The sequence below is a fragment of the Oncorhynchus clarkii genome, chromosome 19 (genome assembly GCF_045791955.1).
Source record: "Oncorhynchus clarkii lewisi isolate Uvic-CL-2024 chromosome 19, UVic_Ocla_1.0, whole genome shotgun sequence".
Lineage (NCBI taxonomy): Eukaryota > Metazoa > Chordata > Actinopteri > Salmoniformes > Salmonidae > Oncorhynchus > Oncorhynchus clarkii.
The window spans coordinates 43,531,291-43,552,740 of NC_092165.1; the positions used below are offsets into that span (position 1 = coordinate 43,531,291).

Here is a 21,450-nt window from a genome sequence, read left to right on the forward strand (position 1 = left end):
TTTGAGGGAAGCGTGTTTCAGTCTTTCAGAGATTTGAGACTGGAATGGAGGTTCACCTTCCAGCAAGACAATGACCATAAGCATACTGCTAAAGCAACACTTGAGTGGTTTAAGGAGAAACATTTAAATGTCTTGGAATGGCCTAGTCAAATCCCAGACCTCAATCCAATTGAGAATCTGCGGTATGACTTAAAGTTTGCTGTACACCAGCGGAACCCATCCAACTTGAAGGAGCTGGAGCAGTTTTGCCTTGAAGAATAGGCAAAAATCCCAGTGGCTAGATGTGCCAAGCTTATAGAGACATACCCCAAGAGACTTGCAGCTGTAATTGCTGCAAAAGGTGGCTCTACAAAGTATTGACTTTGGGGGGGTGAATAGTTATGCACGCTCAAGTTTTCGGGGTTTCTGTCTTATTTCTTGTTTGTTTCACAATAAAGCATATTTTGCATCTTCAAAGTGGTGGGCATGTTGTGTAAATCAAATGATACAACCCCCCCAAAATCCATTTTAATTGCAGGTTGTAAGGCAACAAAATAGGAAAAATGCCAATGGAGTTGAATACTTTCGCAAACCACTGTACCTCTCAGTTTAACCTTATTATTTATCTAAACAACAGGTTGAAGTGATAGCAGTGTGACCCTCGTGGGAAGGTGTTGTATTACAGCATGAGAAAACCCTGAATTGAGGTTGTTGAGCATCAGTGTGTTCATTGTGAGCTGTTTCTCTATCTCTCTTTCTCCCCCACCTCTCTGTCTTTATCGTACTTCAGCGCTTCTCAAATCAAATTCTATTCATCACATGCTTTGTAAACAACAGGTGTAGACTAAAAGTGAAATGTTCACTCCCAAGGCGAAGAATGCAGGAAGTATTTCCGCTGTGTGTGAGAGTACCACGTGTGCATATGTGGATGTGTCAATGTGGATGTGACAGTATTATTTTGTGAGATGCACTGTTGTGTTATGTTTTTGGGGAGCGCACTATACTAGCCTATCCATGACATTATTTGTGATCATAGGCTGGAGAGGTGATGGACTATGGATGAGGTTGTCTCTGAGCTATGAATCACAAAGTCCAAATGAATCTGAATCCATCCTTCCCTGTAGGCTGAAGGGAGTGGAGGTGTTTGAGGATTATCTGGGAATAGGAATAGGGTATGGATGAAAGACTCTACTCACATCAGCCCTGTTCTTGCAGCTCTGTTCCACCATAGTTTAGCCAGAACATAGTGATCTAGTCAGATTTAGTCAGGTTTAGTCTCTCTCTGAGTGGGCTAGATGTCGGCTGCTCTGCTCTCCAATCCCTGACAACAGAATAGATGTGTTACAGTGAGTGAAAACAAACATAAACACGCTGTTGGTCTGGTTTCTTTAGCCAATTGTTTTAGAGAAGAGCGTATTACCATTCCGTAGGTAATGTACTCTGTTACAGTGCTGCGATGGCCAATGCATTGACTCGTATACAGAAATCCATATTGGTTATAGTGGCATTTGTTTTAGAGGGCATTGTTCTTTATCAGATCAGAGGGCGGTTGGTGGTCCTCAGGCTGAAGCAAGTCTAGCTATGTGCAGTATATAAAACACATCTGTACCCTGCAGCAGAGATGTGCTTGCTCTGTGTCTTTGATTTTTAAAAGCTACGATGCCTGCTTTCTACCTCCACCCACTCGATCCATTCAGGATACATGCTGGCTCTGTTGCTCTGTAAAATCCCTCCCTAACAGAGTGTGTGTTTCAGTCTATCCTAATACACCTGTTATTACAATTCATAACAACTCTTTATTGTGTGTTTACATGTGCACATGTGTGTTTGTGTGTGTTTGTGTGTGTGTGTGTAGAGGAGGCCGATATCTGGATGCTGGGCGGTGATGATGCCATCTCCCAGACCCAGGACTCCCTGAACCGTGTCTCCCGTCCCAATCACCTGGACTTCCTCAGGATCACGCCCCCAGAGGATGACATCATCGGAGATACCCCCTACTACCCTCAACTGGAGTGCACGGTGAGAGCTGCTGCACCCACACATTTAGCTAACAGCAATATGTCATACTTAGGGTTATGCGACCTAACCAGGAAAGAACTGGCCAAGGTGTAACTAGGCCCTAGAGTTTTTCCTGGTCAGGTGGGTCACATGGTCAGGAACACCTCTGCCCCTAATTGATAGCATTAGTCATCCTCCATTACGTATCCGCTTTCAGGGCAGTATAGCATGACAGTGCTGTTCCCTCAGGGCTCCAGGCCAGCGAGTACTCCAGTCTACTGAAGCGCTAAACCACCTGATTTCCGCCAGTTGCGTTAACATTAAGAGATCTGGGATGTGGTGCTGTGGTCCTTGGTGGTTCAGAGCCCAGGACTGACTCTAGCTACTGTACTAACCCCTTAGGTGCAGTGTGTCTCTAGGTGTTTTCACTACTGAAGCCAATCATCCATCCAAACATCAGCCATTTGTTGCAGGGTAGTGTCAGATGATGTTGAAGTAATATAGCTACAGGTTCACCTGCTTCACCTAAAGCCTATTCTCATAGGAAGTTGATTCATTCAGGACTCTCCGTAATCATGGTAGCATCCACATTAATGTAGAAGTGTTTACAAACATATACTATTCTTATTTACAATAAAAGTGACTCCAAATTACACAATACATAATTTACCATTCATTTCTATTGGGTGCAAAATGATCTGAAACACAACAGAAACAAACAACAAATGCATCGAACAAGTTTGTAGAGTCACAAGATTGATGTAATCTTTGCGTGCTAGGAATATGGGACCAAATACTAAACTTTTGACTACTTTAATACACTTATACACTACTGTTCAAAAGTTTGGGGTCACTTAGAAATGTCCTTATTTTTGAAAGAAAAGCAACTTTTTGTCCATTAAAATAACATCAAATTGATCAGAAATACAGTGTAGACATTGTTCATGTTGTAAATGACTATTGTAGCTGGAAATGGCAGATTTTTTATGGAATATCTACATAGGCGTACAGAGGTCCATTATCAGCAACCATCATTCCTGTGTTCCAATGGCACGTTGTGTTGGCTAATCCAAGTTTATCATTTTAAATGGCTAATTGAGCATTAGAAAACCCTTTTGCAATTTTGTTTGCACAGCTGAAAACTGGCCTTCTTTAGACTAGTTAGCCTTTGCTGTAAAATGGCGGTGGAAGAAATGGCAGCAGTTTTACAGGCGCCCAACCAATTGTGCTATTATGTGTTTTTATTATTTTGTACATAATGTTTCTGCAACAGTATCTTACGGCAAAAAATAGCTTCTGTATATCAGGACAGTGATCACTCACCTCGGGTTAGACAAAGATTTTTTTCTACAACAAAGTCGACGCACAAGACATTCTCCAAACACCCCACAGGACCGACATCCCCGTTATTTGCAAGAGGAAGCGATGCAGGTACAGAGGACAAAGAGCCGGATGCCTGGTCAGGACCCGGAGAAGGCGACTGGGAAAGCTGCCGTTACCGTCAATACTACTCACCAACATGCAATCATTGGACAATAAATTAGACGAGGTACATTCACAAATATCCTACCAACGGGACATCAAAAACTGTAATATCCAATGTTTCACAGAATAGTGGCTGAATGACGACATGAATATTCAGCTAGATATATGCTGCACCAGCAAGATAGAAGAGCACACTCCGGTAAGACGAGGGTGGGGAGCTCTGTGCATATTTGTAAACAAATCTCTAGATTTTGCTCTCCTGAAGTAGAGTATATTGTGATAAATTGCAGGCCACACTACTTGCCTAGAGAGTTTTCAGCTATACTTTTCGTGGCTGTTTATTTACCACCACAGACAGATGCTGGCACTAAGACCGCACTCAGTCAGCTGTATAAGGAAATAAGCAAACAGGAAACCACTCACCCAGAGATGGCGCTCCTAGTGGCTGGAGACTTTAATGCAGGGAAACTTAAATCAGTTCTACCAAATTTCTATCAACATGTTAAACGTGCAACCAGAGGGAAAACAATTCTAGATCACCTGTACTCCACACACAAAGCTCTCCCTCACCCTCCATTTGGTAAATCCGACCACAACTCTGTCCTCCTGATTCCTGATTCCTGCTCACTCAGAGTGACCATTGGGTTCTTTGTCACCTCCCTGACCAAGGCCCTTCTCCCCTGATTGCTCAGTTTGGCCACGGCCAGCCTTAGGAAGAGTTTTGGTGGTTCCAAACTTCTTCCATTTTAAAATGATGGAGGCCACTGTGTTCTTGGGGACCTTCAATGCAGCATAAATGTTTTGGTACCCTTCACCAGACCTGTGCCTCGACACAATCCTGTCTCGGAGCTCTACGGACAATTCCTAAGACCTCATGGCTTGGTTTTCGCTCTGACATGCACTGTCAACTGTGGGACCTTATATAGACAGGTGTGTGCCTTTCCAAATCTTGTCCAATCAATAGAATTTGTTGTAGAAACATCTCAGGGATGATCAATGGAAACAAGATGCACTGGAGCTCAATTTCGAGTCTCATAGCAAAGGGTTTGAATACTTATGTAAATAAGGTATTTCTGTTTTTGTTTTTTTATACATTTGCAAGAATTTCTAAAACCTATTTTCGATTTGTCATTATGGGGTATTGTGTGTAGATTGATGAGGGGAAAAATTATTTAATCAATTTTAGAATAAGTGTAATGTTTTTGTTTTTTTTTTAAGTCAAGGGGTATGAGTGCTTTCCAAATGAACTGTAAATTGTAACAACTTAACAATTCCTGTGTCTCTCTGTCGAGATTCCATCATGCCATTTGACTAGATTTGAAGGGTAGATTATTGTGTGGTTTGGGTGTGGTTGTGTGTCAGTTAGAGTGACATAGCATAGTGTAATCAAAAGACACTCTCTTTGTTGTAGCATATCATAACAAAAGTAACCTGTCTCTTGTTCTACCTCTAGACTAGTGGTAGACTGTCTCAACATGAAGATACCCACATACTCATGTGTGGTGTGGCCTACACTGGCATTGTAGTCATGGCATCCATTGGGGTGACTTGATTTACAAGTCACTTGTTACTTGATTGATATACTGCTTTTCAACCATTGTACAGTAGTTGTGGTTAGGGCTGGGAATTGCCAGCGACCTCATGATGCGATATTTTCACAATACTTAGGTCCTGATACGATATGTATTATGATTCTCACGATTCTATATGTATTGTGATTCGATGCTGTCCTAAAAACAGTAGTTGTAGTCAGTGGGAGATTTAAAGAAGAGCCTCCTTACTGTCACTGTTACTCAGCTCCTCTCAGCCCTTCAAGACAGGGTAAGTCGTGCTGAGGCCTGGCTATGCGGCTAGCTGATGGATTTACACTTAGTAAATGAAACACCAATGCTATTGATTTGATGACATAATGGGCCTCGCTCCAGGCTTGACAGCCTGTGGATTTGTTTTAAACCCCAGAAGATCAGAAATAATGTTTTAAGTACAATAATAGTATTTTCTAATACATTATAAATATGATTATCTAATATATTATTCATGTTTACAGAGCTTTGTTATTAATGGCATGTTTTTGTCTTTGAACACAAACTGCATGTCTGGTTTGGTATGGGGCTCTAAATCACATTGACAACCATTGGTAATTCTTAATATTCCTATGTCTGAAGGAATGCATTGAGCAGTGAACATTGGCTGCTAAGGCCAACTATGGCCTTAGTAGGGCTTTGAGCACCCTCTGAAAGTTAAATGACCAAGCAGCCCTAATTTCACCAAGTACTTTTCAGGCCTCTGTGCTCTGTTTTGTGCTAAAATCTGTCAAGTGGTAGTGCACATGGTGTTCAAATAAAAGTTGCTTGGTGCTAGATAGATTGTTGAACCCATCGTGCCTCTTTGAAGCAGCAGGTTTTGTAGACTATACATATTGTAGTGTTGCTTGTCTGTGTACACTCAATATAAACTCACTGTACTAGAAAACTTGTGTGATGATATGTATGTTTGCAGTTTATGATTTAGTGTCAAGACGAATCTTATCTAACGATATTCACACTCTGAGATGAGGGAATCAATACCTATTTTCCTCTCACCAAACTGTAGCACTATTAGCCACTTGACGTTAGCGGAGCTACTGACGGCACAAGATTGCAGTGTTGGTCAGGGCTGGTCAGGGCTGGGCAGCAGCAGCAGACTGACTAATCACTACAGCTTAAGCCCTATGCTGTAATAGTACAGAGAGCAAAGAGCAGAGTAACACAGGGCTGGATCTCCCCTGCGGTCCACCTGACCATCAGGAGATTAGCTAGCTAACTAGCTAGCAGCCCCACTCTTACACTTCACTCAGAGAGCACAGCGCTAATCAACAGAGAGCTCCAGCTACCCATGGTTGCCATTTTGCGGAAGTAAGAAGCAGTAACCGGACACCTGTGCTGCCTGCTGCCACAGTTCCCTCCCAGTCAGGGCGGGGGGAGGCGGGGCCAGACCGGATAGACCAGTGTGCCGCATTCTTTTCCAACCTGGAGGCTTTTCTCAGGAACACAGAGATCTTCTGTACACATATACACACAGGAAGAGAGGGGAAAGAACCATGCCAGGAGGGAAACTCGGACAGTAGCTCTGACTCAGGTCTCTGTATCTACACATATAGTAGGAGAGGAGTATTGGAACCTTCCGGGCCAAATTCAAATAACTTGTTCCGTTGTTTTCCTGAGAAAGTGAGAATTTGTTTCTCCTGGATTCCCAGGGAGATTATTCCGGGACATGCTTCCTGCCTCTGAACAGTTTGACTTGACCGGGCACGTCATTGGAATTCTGCTCTACAAAACTGGAAGTTCTGGAACTCTGGAAAATGTAGAGTAGAGGCTGTTTGTGATTGAAGAAAGTTGTCTATTCACAGCATAGCAAGGCTTTGTGTTGCCAAACGGGATTACAGGATAGCAGGGGTTATAGCTAGAGCCCTCCTGGAGAGGGTAAGAAGAGCTAGGGGATTTGTCCTCACAAAGGCCTTTTGTTCATTGGAACCAGTAGAAGTGGACACAGTTTGGCAGGTTAGACAGCTGGAGGTGTAGAGATGATCCTTTTGTGACACTGAATGGACAGACTGTACTGGGATAGCCTTTCTACCTGGCTGGCTGACTACATTTTAGTCATTTAGTAGACACTATTATCCAGAGCGACTTACAGGAGAAATTAGGGTTAAATACCTTGCTCAAGGGGCAAATCAACAGATTTTTCACCAAGTCGGCTCAGGGAATCGAACCAACCTTTTGGTTACTGGCCCAACACTCTTAACGCTAGGCTACCTGCCGACCCAGAGTTCACTGCTCGAAGTACATGCTACAGTGCATTTAAGGGCTCTGTGAAAATGGACAGTGTAAGTAATAGCTCTGAGGTTCAGGGGAAGCAGCAATCCAATTTGTTCCGCAATAAGATCTCCACTATGTTTACACGTGGGGACAAGACTGAGCCTCAGAGGCTAGCGGGGGAGACTGCGGTGCTGACGGCTTTCAGGACCCTGTCTGATGAAGAGAACGATCTCATAGGGGTCAGTGATCAAAGTACCCTGGATGTTATCAGTGATGTGAGGGGTATGAGTGTGGTACTTCATAAAAGAGAGGACAGGATTGAATCATGGGAGAATGAGTCCAGTAGCTTTGTGACCTCTCCTAACGCCGGCCAGGTGTCTGTTTCCACGGCCGACCCAGGTCTGGTCCAGGTTACAATGGTGGAGATCTGTAGCGACACAGAGATGGAAGATGAGGAGGGGATCAGCAGCCTCAGCCAATCGGACAAGCCTGACGCCCCTGGAATGTCCTTCCCACCTGACGTTGACCAGTGGACAGTGGCAGTGTTCGATGATAACAAGGGTCAGCTGCCACCCGTTGGCCCAGTGAGAGGTGCAATTGAGACAGACTTAAAGCTGCCTGTGTATAAGCCACATAGTCTTGTGGAGGGATCCCTCAAAGACACCTCTGTTCTGTACTCTGCGAGGTTTATGGGCAGATCTAACAGTGGGACAGACCTTGGACTGCTCTCCTCTGTCTCCAAAACACAAGTGCCTGGAGACGGCTGCAGCACTGACCTCTACACTGATCCCAGGCCTGTGGAGGTGGGTGTGGATGCAGCAGCCATGGGTGCCAAGGGGTCCAGTTATCATCACCACAAAGTAGCCAAAGGCTTCAGCACCAGCCAGGAGGTATTGGGCCTTACTGACATGTGTGCTGGAGACAACTCTGCAGTGGCTTCACTTCTTAACTTGTCTCTCACCTCTGAACCCCAGACATCAGAGGAAGCAGCAGACGACACTGCCTTGCAGTCAGGACAGCCAGAGGGCCAAGATTCTGGACAGAGGAAGGAGATTTTTGGGGAAAACACTGGAACTGAGGAGCATAAAGATCATGTCCACTGCCTGGACTCCCCCTCCACCCTCTCTGAGTCAAAGCCACCTGAAGCAGCAGAGACATCTTCTCCTAGCCTGGAGAAGCAGCCTGACACTGAAGTGAGAAAAGGTATTTTAAGGACTGGTCTGGCCGTGTCGCGTGTTCCTGGAGAGTCCCCAACTGACAGCCAGCCAAGTGCCACTCCTGTCTCTGTCTCACCCAGGGGCCAAGGCGACATGACTGTCAAAAGGAGGCCCGACACAGACTCACCCTCCGCCTCCCCCTCCAGTGGCACAGTCTCCTCCCATGCCCCCTCCTTCCAGCTGCCTGCCCTGTTCAGTGGACTGCGGGTTCTGAGGAAAGGGGCTGTGGGGGAGGAGAGGGAGACAGTGTCTGAGATCAAACAGAGAGACGCTGACCTGGCCCTTCTGAGCCTGAAGAAGACTGTCAACAAAGCCAATAACTTCCCTGAGCAGATCACCTCCAGTAGCCGCACCCCCAAGAAACGTCCTGAGCCCAAACATGTGTCTGAGACCAAGAGTAATCTCCTGGGGCAGCTCAGCCAGCTGCTCAACCTTGACGGGACCAAGGCCGAGGACAACCCGGACCCACTGCTAGAGCTCAGAGACAGGGAGCCTGAGAGGGGGGAGGAGGGGGCGACAGACCAGGGTCCAGAGCTGATCCCCACCACCCCACCAGCAGACAACAGGAGAGCCTCAGACACAACATTAAACACTTTTAAGAGTCTCTTCAGCTCCAAACCTGCTAAAAGGGATACAGCGGATCCTGTGGATTTAGAGGCTATCAAGAAAAAAAATAAAAGTGAGAAGGACCTGCTGAAATCCATCTTTGAGAGAACCTCCAAGTCTCCCAGCAGTGAGCAAAAAGGTCCAGCGGAGTCTAAAGTATGTACTGTTTGTGTCTAACTCAAAGGTTTATTCCTTCTGTATCTTATCTTATCTTAGAACCCTGTTGTTTGTTTGTTCTCAGATCATCAAGGTTTTGAAATGTAGGAATGTAGAGCCATTTGAAGTGTATGTTGTGTTTTGTTGTGACCTGCAAGGCAGGCAGGACAGTAGGGTATTAGTTTTGGTCATGATCTTGTTTTGAGATGTTCTCATGTCTCATCACATGTTGACTTTTCAGTCAGATTGCAGATATTCTTATCCTGGGCACCAACTGTTCTGTAAGTCTGTATGTTCTGTGTTAATTGAGTAATGATCTGCTGTCTTTCCTCCCAGTCTGAGGTCACCTCCCCTACAGACAGTGAGGACCGGACCCCCGGGCGGCTCCAGGCCATCTGGCCCCCGCCCAAGCCCAAGGATGAGGAGGAGAAGGTGGGGCTCAGGTACACCGAGGCAGGTAAGGACCTGCGCCATCCTGGAGCTCTCCACTTACTCAACACTGCGTCTAAAGTATCATACGATGTCCTGTTAAGAAATGCATGTATGCTGTTGTCTGCCTTAACTAATTCTCACAAGACAAGATAGTCTTAACAAAAATAAACTGAGTGCCTCCACTCTGGTTTATCCAGGGCAGACGCTCTCCTTACAGAATCGGTCTATTTAGTCTAATTGAGAGGTGACACAAATATGTAGTGCAACCCTGCTGGTATCTACAGAGCCAGCTAATCACAGTGACAGAGTGTAAGGTAACCCTTAAATCCATTTAAAGCAGGAACGCACTGAAACCTTCCCTCCACAGTAATGCTGCTGTCTGTTGAGACGTCTGGTAGAATCACACAGTATGGTGGAGCTTTGGGAGGTAGTTTGGGGATAGGCTGGGGGTGGGCAGCCTGCCATTCTCTCAGCCTGTCTCTCTTTGAAGAAGAATACTCACACAAATAGGGTAAAGGCACAGAAGACTCTAAATAGGCTGATCTAATAACATTACAGGGAGAAGTTCATTTAACTTAATGTGTTGGTTGCAGAAGACCTGCTGTACTGGAGCAGAGCTATGTGGCAGCTATATCAGGCCAGCTCATGGAGTTTGGAAGGTTGAGGAAAACATGTTTACGTGTGTGTGTGTGTGTGTGTGTGTGTGTGTGTGTGTGTGTGTGTGTGTGTGTGTGTGTGTGTGTGTGTGTGTGTGTGTGTGTGTGTGCGTGTGTGTGTGTGTGTGTGTGTGTGTGTGTGTGTGTGTGTGTGTGTGTGTGTGTGTGTGCACATCCATATACTGTAGGCACGTACCCACACACACACCATTACCATTAACTCTTTTGCTTTTACTCTCTCAGAATTTTAGCCTTGAAACAGCATTGTTGGTTTGTAGAAATTGCTTGTGTAACCCTAATTATTTTACTTAACTATCTATTGTTTACCCCTAAGGGCCCGATGATAAATCGTTACCATCAAGTTATTTTCTATAGTTGAATCATTCCAAGTAGCAGTAACACAAACTTTAGGGGCACAACAGGTTACATCTTCACTTATCTGTCACACATCATCTCTCATGTGAATTCCTCCTCACGTGCAGGTGAGTCTGGGAAGGGTATTTTCAGAAGTCCCAACATAAAATATATATTGCAATGGCATAATAAAAGTCTCAGATACACATGACATGTTTCTGAATATATACTGAACAAAAATAGAAATGCAACGTTAAACAAATTCAAAGATTTTACTGAGTTACAGTTCATATAAGGAAATCGGTCATTTGAAATAAATTCATTAAACCCTAATTTATGGATTTCACATAACTGGGAATACAGATATCTTTATTTTTTTTTAAGTAGGAGTGTGGATCAGAAAACTAGTCAGTATCTAGTGTGACCACCATTTTCCTCATGCAGCACAAGACATTTCCTTCTCATAGAGTTCAGAGCATGCCTAACATGCTCAATGGATGACATGTCTGGTGAGTATGCAGGCCATGGAAGAACTGGGACATTTTCAGCTTCCAGGAATTCCGTACAGATCTTTGCGACATTGGGTCATGCATTATGATGCTGAAACATGAGGGAATGACAGCAGATGAATGGCACAACAATGGGCCTCAGGATCTCGTCACGATATCTCTGTGCATTCAAATTGCCATCGATAGAATGCAATTGTGTTCATTGTCTGTAGCTTATGTCTGCCCATACCATAACCCCACCTCCACCATGGGGCACTCTGTTCACAACATTGACATCAGTAAACCGCTCGCCAACACAAAGCCATACACACGGTCTGCCATCTACCCGGTACAGTTGAAACCGGGATTCATCCATAATGAGCACACTTCTCCAGCGTGCCAGTGGCCATCGAAGGCGAGCATTTGCCCACTGAAGTCAGTTACGAAGCCATGGTGAGGACGACAAGCACGCAGATGAGCGTCCCTGAGACGCTTGCTGACAGTTTGTGCAGAAACTCTTCGTTTGTGCAATCCCACAGTTTCATCAACTGTCCGGGTGGCTGGTCTCAGACGATCGTGCAGGCGAAGAAGCCGGATGTGGACGTCCTGGGCTAGTGTTGTTACACATGGCCTGCGCTTGTGAGGCCGGTTGGACGTACGGCAGAATTCTCTAAAGCGACGTTGGTAGAGAAATTAACATTACATTCTCTGGCAACAGCTCTGGTGGACATTCCTGCAGTTAGCATTCCAATTTTGCACGCTCCCTCAGAACTTCAGACATCTGTGGCATTGTGCTGTGTGACAAAACTGCACATTTTAGAGTGGCCCTTCCCCAGCGGAAGGTGCACCTGTGTAATGATCATGTTGTTTAATCAGCTTATTGATATGCCACACCTGTCTGGTGGATGGATTATCTTGGCATGGAGACATGCTCACTAACAGTGATGTAAACAAATTTGTATAATTTTTTTAAACAAAATAATATTTTTGTGAGTATGGAACATTTCTGGGATCTTTTCTTTCAGCTCATGAAACATGGGACCAACACTTTACATGTTGCATTTATATATATTTTTCAGTATAAAATATATATTTCTTATTCTAAAACCATGGCTACATTTACATACTTTAAAACACCAAACAAGCATACTGTGATATCCCCTCTACAACAGATTGCTTAGTGCAAATAGCTTTACTGCTGAGTGTGCTAACTTGTTCATACTGCCAGAAGCTCTTTATATAGTTCACTGCACAATTAGAGGAAAAAAAAACTATTTTGACGTGATTGTCGAAGACATTCTTATTCTCACATACACTGAGTGTATAAATTTAAGTGCCTTTGAACGGTTTATGGCAGTAGGTGCCAGGTGTACCGGTTTGTGTCAAGAACTGCAACTCTGCTGGGTTTTTCACACTCAACAGTCTCCCATGTGTATCAAGAATGGTCCACCACCCAAAGGACATTCAGACAACTTGACACAACTGTGGGAAGCATTGGAGTCAACATGGGCCAGCATCCCTGTGGAATGCTTTTAACACCTTGTAAAGTCCATGCCCCAACGAACTGAGGCTGTTCTGAGGGCAAAAGGAGGGTTGCAACTCAATATTAGGAAGGTGTTCTTAATGTTTTTCACTCTCAGCGTCTGTTGGCCTTATAAACTATATATTACTATAGTTTACTGTGGGATAACGAGGCAACATAAATAAAGCAGTCTTTGAAAATTCAATATCTTTCACGGTACCAGCAAGGACATTAAAAACAGGTTGGTTTAGTTTCCTAAATAGGCGCTTTTACTGGCATAGCTGTAAGTGATCCACCCTACAGTAACTGTTGTCAGATGTTACTGTTGTCTTAAAAAAGAGATTCATGTCCTTTATTGTCCTTCAAGTGGTCCGTCGAGACAAAGGCATGTCTCTTTTGTCTCTCAACATCAGCCTAGTGTAATATGGAAGAGGAGAGGATGATGTTTTACTGCCATATTAGTTACCCCTGCAATGATAGGTTCATCTTGTGTGCATGTCACTGTTTTACTGGTTAATGTACGATCACAGAGTTAATTATCTCATGAATGGCCAGTAAATTTGATGGCTTTTGAAAGTGTCATCTCTGGCAGACATTAAAATAATGCTTCAAACTAGCGAGACATTTGAGATGGTCTTGCGCTGTGTAATTGTATTTATGTAGAAATATTTATTACATTATGGTGTCTTACAGTAAGTGTCTGTGCTCTTTTCCCTCACAGAGCACCAGGCTGCCCTCTTACAGCTGAAGAGAGAATGCAAAGAGGAGGTGGAGAAAGTACATGTAAGTTCATCTCCTTGTGCGAAGCAGTTCACTACATATAGTTCCTACTGGTTTCAGCGCTGGGGTTTGTTTCAATCAAGAGAGTGAGAGAGAAGTCTGCAACTATAGTCACCTCACCATGTCATGAATGTAATAACAAAGTAACTTATAGTGAACCCAGGAAACTGCAGTTTTCTTCAGAGACACTAGATGTCACCAATCAACCACAGAAGCAAAGCCAACCTGTGTCTTTAGTGAGTGGACTCTCCAAGCTGGATGTCTGAGCTTGTCCCATAGTGTGGTTAACACTTCTATTCATCACCATAGAACACTTACAGACTTTAGTGTCTATCTAAATGTTATTGGCCTCACCTGTTGGGCTTATTCAGAACTGTATGTCAAAGTGGGTCTGGTGTCATCTTTTGACTCCTTCAAATGGTCATTTCAACTAAAGCATCTCAGTAATTGACACACCTCTGTGGTATAACACTGTTGTCAGTCCCAAGGTTTTGTCAGCATAGAAATGGTCAAATGTGTTTGACTCTGTTGGAATGATAGTGCTCACCTCCAGTAGGACAGACCACATTCACATTTGATATGCGGTCAGCATTGATTCTGGAAGCTGTGATGTCCTCATATGAAATAATATCACCATTTACAACCTGGATGCTGGATGCACACAGATATCTAATTTACTGAACTGTCTCTCTCCAACTGGAAATGTCTCCATTACCCTATGAATTTAGTAGATTCCACTGAAGCACTATAATGCATTGTTTGTTCAACTGAGCCACCAGTGCTAAGGAGGTGCAACTGAAAACAGTATTTCAAATAGTTTCTCACAGGTCTCAGTGGAGTAGTCAAATGTTTTCTCTGTCTTCCAAGATCAGCCTGAGATTAATAAGAATGCATGTCAAAACATGCCAGGTGATAGAGAAAACTATTGACCTTATTTATGGAACAATTTTTTTGAAGATCAAGCTTATTGGAGCAAAGTGTCTGGAAAGTGTGTCTAAAAATTACTATTATTACAGCAGTGCTGATTCTGCAGATATAGGTTACTCTGTCTTCCTCTGTGTGTTACCCTGTCATTTGTCCCTGATCCCTTGCATTAGGCCATGATATTGACACTCCTAAATATGTAGTTAAACCATGAGAAAGGATAGAAACGTGCCTAACACATTTTCCCAGCTGACCACATGCTAACAAGGAACATGTGTCGGATACATAGCAAAATATTTTCCTTTACACTTTTCCTCAAGTTTGTCTGGATTGTGTTGATGTTTGAAACGTCTATCAACATCCAGCTTATTAGCTCTTCATTATGTTGTCAGTCATTGTACTTTTCGGTTGGCGATGAAAGATTGGAATGAAAATGAGTGGGCATTATGTTAGAAATTACTACATTTCATCTCATGAAGGTCATGATGAACATTTTGAGTCACCCTGGGGTCTTTTTGGAGCCCCACAGTATGTGATTCTGTTTCATATGGCTGAGTGGGATGTTTCTGATTTATCTCTGTGCTCCTGCTCCACACAGGCAGACTTTGAGCTACAGATCTTCCAGGTGCGAGGGGAGCATGCTGTCGCCATGTCCCATCTGGAGGGAGTCATCTGCATGATGCAGACAGACCGTCAACAAGCCTTCAGCCTGGGCCACGAGAGGGGCGAGCTCCGTGAGGCCTGCGTGTCTACCGAGGATGACCTGCCTCCCAAAACTTTTCGGAATGTCTGCATCCAGACAGACAGGGAGACCTTCCTCAGGACGCCCGAGGGTGAGGCCAGTCGGCCCAGTCTCGGCCCCAGTCAGAACGTGCCTAAGAAACTCAACCTGAGTCTGCATGGAGGAGCCTCAGGAATCCCCGGCCCACCTCCCCCTCCCCCTCCCCCCCTTCCTCCCTTCCCTGGCCAATCAGGACTGCCTCCACCTCCTCCTCCTCCTCCTCCACCTCCCCCGTTACCTGGCAACATGGGGCCACCGCCTCCACCCCCCCTCCCAGGTTTTGGTCCCCCACCTCCCCCTCCCCCTCCTCCGGGGTTACCTGGAGCTGGTCCTCCCCTTCCTCCCCCTCCACCTGGGTGTGCCCCACCCCCTCCTCCTGGGGGTGGATTATTTGGGTTTGGGTTCGGCCAGGTAGCAGAGAAGGCCCCAAGGAAACCTGCGTTGGAACCTGCTACTCCCATGAAGCCTCTATACTGGACGAGGATACAGATCCAAGACAATAAGTATGTACTACTTCTGTAGCCCATTCACAAGTTTTATTATCATCCTTGTCTCCCCAGTGTGTCACTGCCATCCGGTACAGAGACACTGTCATTCAGTAATGCATCAGGCTGGGTTGACCTCCCCTGCACCAGTACTCTGGATGAGTACAGGTGCCCCAGTGAGATGTAGTGGATTATTCAGCTAATTTCCAGTGGCTGTGGTTTGTACTGCTGGATACCAGGCTCCCAGCTTTATGGCCTTGTATTTCTATGGCTGGATTAGTAGAGGAAGTTGACTTGTGGTTCACACTCTCTGGTCCTGGCCAATGGTGGAGGGTTGAGTGGGCCACAGGGGTTTCATGTCTGCTATAAAGTTTACAGGAGAACAGAATTAAACAGGACTCTTAACTGTAACATGTTTTTGGGCTAATGGACATTATGAGGGGAAATATAGTACACTTTGAAATAAGGCCAGGTCAACAAACAAATGTGAAGATATACACAATTTGACTGTGTACACAGAGCAGGCTTTATGAGGCACCTGTAATAGGAAGGAATAGTTAACACTAGTGTTTACCCTAGGATTTCTTTCAGCAAATTTAGCAGGGGATTATTGGAGTCTTCCTGCAGTGTGGGGGGTACATCTTCTACATGCATATAGGGGAAGGGCATACATGATATACAAGGCATTCGGAAATTATTCAGACCCCTTAACTTTTCCCACATTTTGTTAGGTTATAACTTTATTCTAAAATGGATGAAGTAAATAAATTTTAAAAAACTCAGCAATCTACACACAATGCCCCATGATGACAAAGCGAAAACAGGTTTTTAGAAATGTTTGCAAATGTATTACAAATTAAAAAAAACTTATTTACATAAGTATTCAGACCCTTTGCTATGAGACTCAAAATGGAGCTCAGGTGCATTCTGTTTCCATTGATCATCCTTGAGATGTTTCTACAACTTGATTGGAGTCCATCTGTGGTAAATTCAATTGATTGGACATGATTTGGAAAGGCACCCACCTGTCAATATAAGGTCCTACAGTTGACAGTGCATGTCAGTGCAGAAGCCACTAAAGGCACAATACAACCAGCTTGGAATTTGCCAAAAGGTGAAAGATTCTCTGGTCTGATGAAAACAAGATTGAACTCTTTGACCTGAATGCCAAGCGTCACGTCTGGATGAAACCAGGCACAATCCCTACGGTGAAGCATGGTTGTGGCACCATCATGCTGTGAGGATGTTCTCCGTGGCAGGGACTGGGAGACTAGGCAGGATCGAGGCAAAGATTAACGTAGATAAGTCCAGAGCAATCCTCTTCGAAAAACTGCTCCAGAGCCCTCAGAACCTCAGACTGGTTCAAAGGTTCACCTTCCAACAGGACAACGACCCTAAGCACACAGCCAAGACAATGCAGGGGTGACTTCGGGACAAGTCTCTGAATGTCGTTGAGTGGCCCAGCCAGAGTCCAGACTTGAACATCTCTGGAGAGACCTGACATCAAACCTGACAGAGCTTGAGAGGATCTGCAGAGAAGAATAGGAGAAACTCACCAAATACAGGTGTGCCAAGCTTGTAACGTCATACCCAAGAAGAATCCATTCTGTAATCTACTGCCAAAGGCGCTTCAACGAAGTACTGAGTAAAAGGTCTGAATACTTATGTAAATGTGATATTTCAGTTTTGTAATTTAAAAAAAATAAATTAGCAAACATTTATAAAAACCTGTTTTTGCATTGTCATTATGTGGTATTGTGTGTAGATTGATGAGGGGGAAAAAACAATGTAATTCATTTTTGAATAAGGCTGTCACGTAACAAAATGTGGAAAAAGTCAAGGGGTCTGAATACTTTTCGAATGCACTATATAGGGGAATTGCATACATGACATATAGGGGAATTGCATACATGACATATAGGGGATTGAATACATGACTTATAGGGGAAATGCATAAATGATAATACAGGCATGATCCGGTCATTTATAAATGTTGTCTACCGTGGAATCACAAAGGCTTTGTGGAGTTTATGTAGATTTACTTTCCCAACATTTTCTGACATTGTTTCCTCCACTGCAGCGTGCTGGAGTCAGAGCCCATTGCATGGAGTTATTTGAGTTGGTCCCTGTGAAGGCAGTATGAAATGAAAGGGTGGATTTTCAGGAGTAACATTATGTTCTTGGTTAAAGCTTATTCTGGGCTGTCCCAGACAGTTACTTTCACCACCGCTGTGGGAAGCCAATAGCAAATAGGACCCAATTGGACTCACTTCACCCTAATTGAGTCTCTGGCTATGTGGTTGATTGCTGTGGTATTTCAGCCATGACTAGCTTGCCAACTTTTTGGAATGTTTGTTGAGTTCACTTTGTCTCCACAGTTGTAAAATGTCTCCTCTCGGGTGGAACAACCCGGGCCTGCCAAACCCTGACCTCATGACATGACTAGAGAGAACCCAAACACATTTAAGGTATATCTACTGTATATACAGTATGGATACAGTGCTTTAACCTACGTCTACAAAAGCAGTGTAAAAAGTGTCAACCAGTAGGCCTATTACATTTTACAAAGGGATCCTTTATAGAAAGTTGCTAAATCATGCAACATTACACGGTAGATTCAGTAGATTAGCTCTACTTTGAAAGTTAACATGACCTGTTATACACGGAGTGTACAAAACATTAAAAACACCAGGTGAATCCAGGTGAAAGCTATGATCCCTTATTCATGTCACTTGTTAAATCCACTTCAATCAGTATAGATGAAGGAGACAGGTTAAAGAAGGGTTTTTAAGTCTTGACAAAATGGAGACATTTTTTTAAACCTTTATTTAACTAGGTAAGTCAGTTAATAACAAATTATTATTTTCAATGACGACCTAGTGGGTTAACTGCCTGTTCAGGGGCAGAACGACAGATTTGTACCTTGGCAGCTCGGAGATTTGAACTTGCAACCTTCCGGTTACTAGTCCAACGCTCTAACCACTAGGCTACCCTGCCGCCCATGGATTGTGTATGTGTGTCATTCAGAGGATGAATGGGCAAGACAAAATATGTAAGTGCCTTTGAACGGGGTACGGTTGTAGGTGCCAGGCACACCGGTTTGTGTCAAGAACTGCAACGCTGCTGGGTTTTTCATGCTCAACCGTTTCCGGTGTATATCAAGAATGGTCCATCACCCAAAGGATATCCAGCCGACTTGACACAACTGTGGGAAGCATTGGAGTCAACATGGGCCAGCATCCCTGTGGAACTCTTTCAACACCTTGTAGAGTCCATGCCTCGACAAATTGAGACTGTTCTGAGGGCAAAAAATATTAGGAAGGTGTTCCTAATGTTTGGTATACTCAGTGTACATACAGTAACTCTGCTCACGTGGGTGGGTCCTGATGAAACTGTCTCAATAAACCTGCTGCCTGTGAAGCTGCCTGACCTGGGCTATAAACAGGCTGAGTTATGGCTGACTTCATCTTCCTCTCCCTGCATTATCAGAGACTAGGAGGCTGGATCACGTATCATGCCGAGTCTAAGGCTACCGCACTGTCTGACCCAAGGGGTAGTTGTCTTCTGTGAGTTAAAATAGGAATGGAAAGTAATGGTAGCAGAGCAGGGCTGAACTCTGGAAGACTCCTGTACAGAGACATCTTCAGACTCCCTCTCTGTTTGCTTTCAGCGTTACCCAGCAACAGAGGAAACAGAATACCTCCTATCTTCCTGGTAGTTTATTTGAAATGCTCCTTTAGTGCTGAAATCTCACATCTCAAACTCAGGGACACTTAACTCACATGATTTTCAGAAGCCTCAGTCATAAATGTCACTTTATTAAAAAGTGGAAATGCATTCTTCAAATTCTCACTACAGCAAACGTCTGCTATAAATCAAAAGATGGAAGTAAACACTGGACAGCCCGAGTAAACATCAAATAAACTGCTTCATATCTGTTTATCTCTGTCACAGGACAATTTGTACTGAGCAGTCCACTAGCTATTCTACTTCTCCCAAGAAGTCACCTCTGTAACGCACTCTTCTTTCATCACAGTAACACTGTCACTCAAGAGGGTTTTATGTTGAATTGGGGTGCTCCTCAGCATATAGAAGGGTATCGCTCCCCCAGCCCCAGACTAAAAGCCTGTCTCTTGTTTCCAGTAATAATACACTATGGGGTTCTCTGGAGGAGACAGACATCGTAGACACCAAGGAGTTTGAGGACCTGTTCTCGAAGGCCACTCTGCAGCCAAAGAAGAAGCCCCTCTCAGACACCTTTGAGAAGAAGGCCAAGACTAAGAAGGTTGGTTTAACTCATACATTCTCTTCTCTCCCCCATGCTGCTGCTATTATATTGTGTTGGCTCCTACTGTTTTTCCTCTCTCAGAAGGAGCATCTTAAATATCTTGGGCTTGGAAAGTGATGAGTGCTATTGGACTTTCCATGCAGGGACCCATATGCTGTGTAGTGTCTTAACACTTAGTACTTATAATACAACCAATTGAACTGGAGCTTCACATTTACTCAAACTAGTTAGTACCAGAATAACATAGAACAATACTGCGCATGACCAAGGGTGCTCCATCCTTAAAGGGGACATCAGTAATTAACAGAACATAACATGCTGTAACTCTAAAGCTGTTATCAGTAACCACGACACACTATATTTTGCATGGCACGTTGTAATTCTCAGACACCTGTCTTCTCGAAAGAAAATGCTTTGTCATCGTAATGGTGTTTAATTGCTACCACACGAGGGCGTTAGTGGCACATTTAAATTCATATTTCCTTTACTCGAGTTTCCTTGTCAATATTAGGAATGATTGAGATTAGGTAGTCAGAAAGAAAATATTGACATAAACACATTTTTGAGGACATTATTACTGTTACTCCAGTAAGAGCATCTGCTAAATGAGTACAATGGTGTCAGCAGATTATCCCATATTCTCCGACCCTAGACCACTTACCTCTGGAACATTCCATTAGGAGCTCTGCTGAATTAGCCCAAGTAAGGATCCCAGCCTTACATGGAGTCTAATCTAGAAAGAACACAAAGTGTGCAAGGAGTAAACTGCTCCCCTCCCTTTTCTCCTCTTACTCCCAACTGTCCAATTCCTGGTGATTGGTGTAGCCAGCTCTTGCGCTAGGTCAAAGCAAGCTATCAGGTGGCAGTGAGTTCAGTTCTCTTCTCCTCTCTCTGGCTCTGTGAATGGAAGCAGAGCTGAGTAGAATCCACCTTTCGAAGACCTTCTGCTTACACTTCACAATCAGCTGCAGACTAAACTGTTCTATGCCATGGCTTGGAATGTTCTTTGGATTGTACTTTCAACTAAGTCTGATAGTTATTTTCCTACTGAACCTGGTCATAGTTATCGTTTGAGAGAAATTATAGAACATGCACAATTACTAATGTTTTCCTGGGAAGCTGACTTAGGGGCCAGCCAGTCCTGCAGGCAGGGTCAGTGAGACAGAAGATAGTTGGCAGGACTGATTGACTTACAGAAGAATGACTTACAGGAGCAGTTAGAGTCAACCCAGCTAACAACAAACTTCCCACAACTTTAGAGAGCATTCCCTTAAGGGTCTCATTAGGTCATTAACTAACGTTTTCATAAGAATGTTCCTGTGATGTGCAAGGAATGTTTGCAAGAGACCATTCCCTTAATGTCAAATAGAACTTCCCCCTGAATGTGGTTACCATGTTATCAGAACTAAGATATGAATGTTATAGACACAATTCATGCAACGTGGCAAAAGCATTCGTGTCCAGTTTTCTGTGGGTTAGGAGACTATTCCATTAATGTCCTA

The 21,450-nt window shown here is 44.0% G+C and overlaps 1 protein-coding gene across 2 annotated transcripts in view; it reads left to right on the forward strand.

Moving 5' to 3' along the window:
• LOC139375250 (formin-like) overlaps positions 1-21,450 on the forward strand; it is an 83,369-nt gene that overhangs the window by 17,083 nt on the left and 44,836 nt on the right. The window contains exons 3-7 of one of the 2 annotated variants that reach the window (XM_071116861.1): positions 1,835-1,998; positions 9,575-9,695; positions 13,412-13,473; positions 14,993-15,678; positions 19,804-19,945. In XM_071116861.1, coding sequence (XP_070972962.1) covers positions 1,835-1,998; positions 9,575-9,695; positions 13,412-13,473; positions 14,993-15,678; positions 19,804-19,945 — 1,175 coding nt within the window. Of the gene's footprint in view, positions 1-1,834; positions 1,999-6,539; positions 9,239-9,574; positions 9,696-13,411; positions 13,474-14,992; positions 15,679-19,803; positions 19,946-21,450 lie in introns of those variants that run through there. The other variant, XM_071116860.1, reaches the window with a different exon arrangement.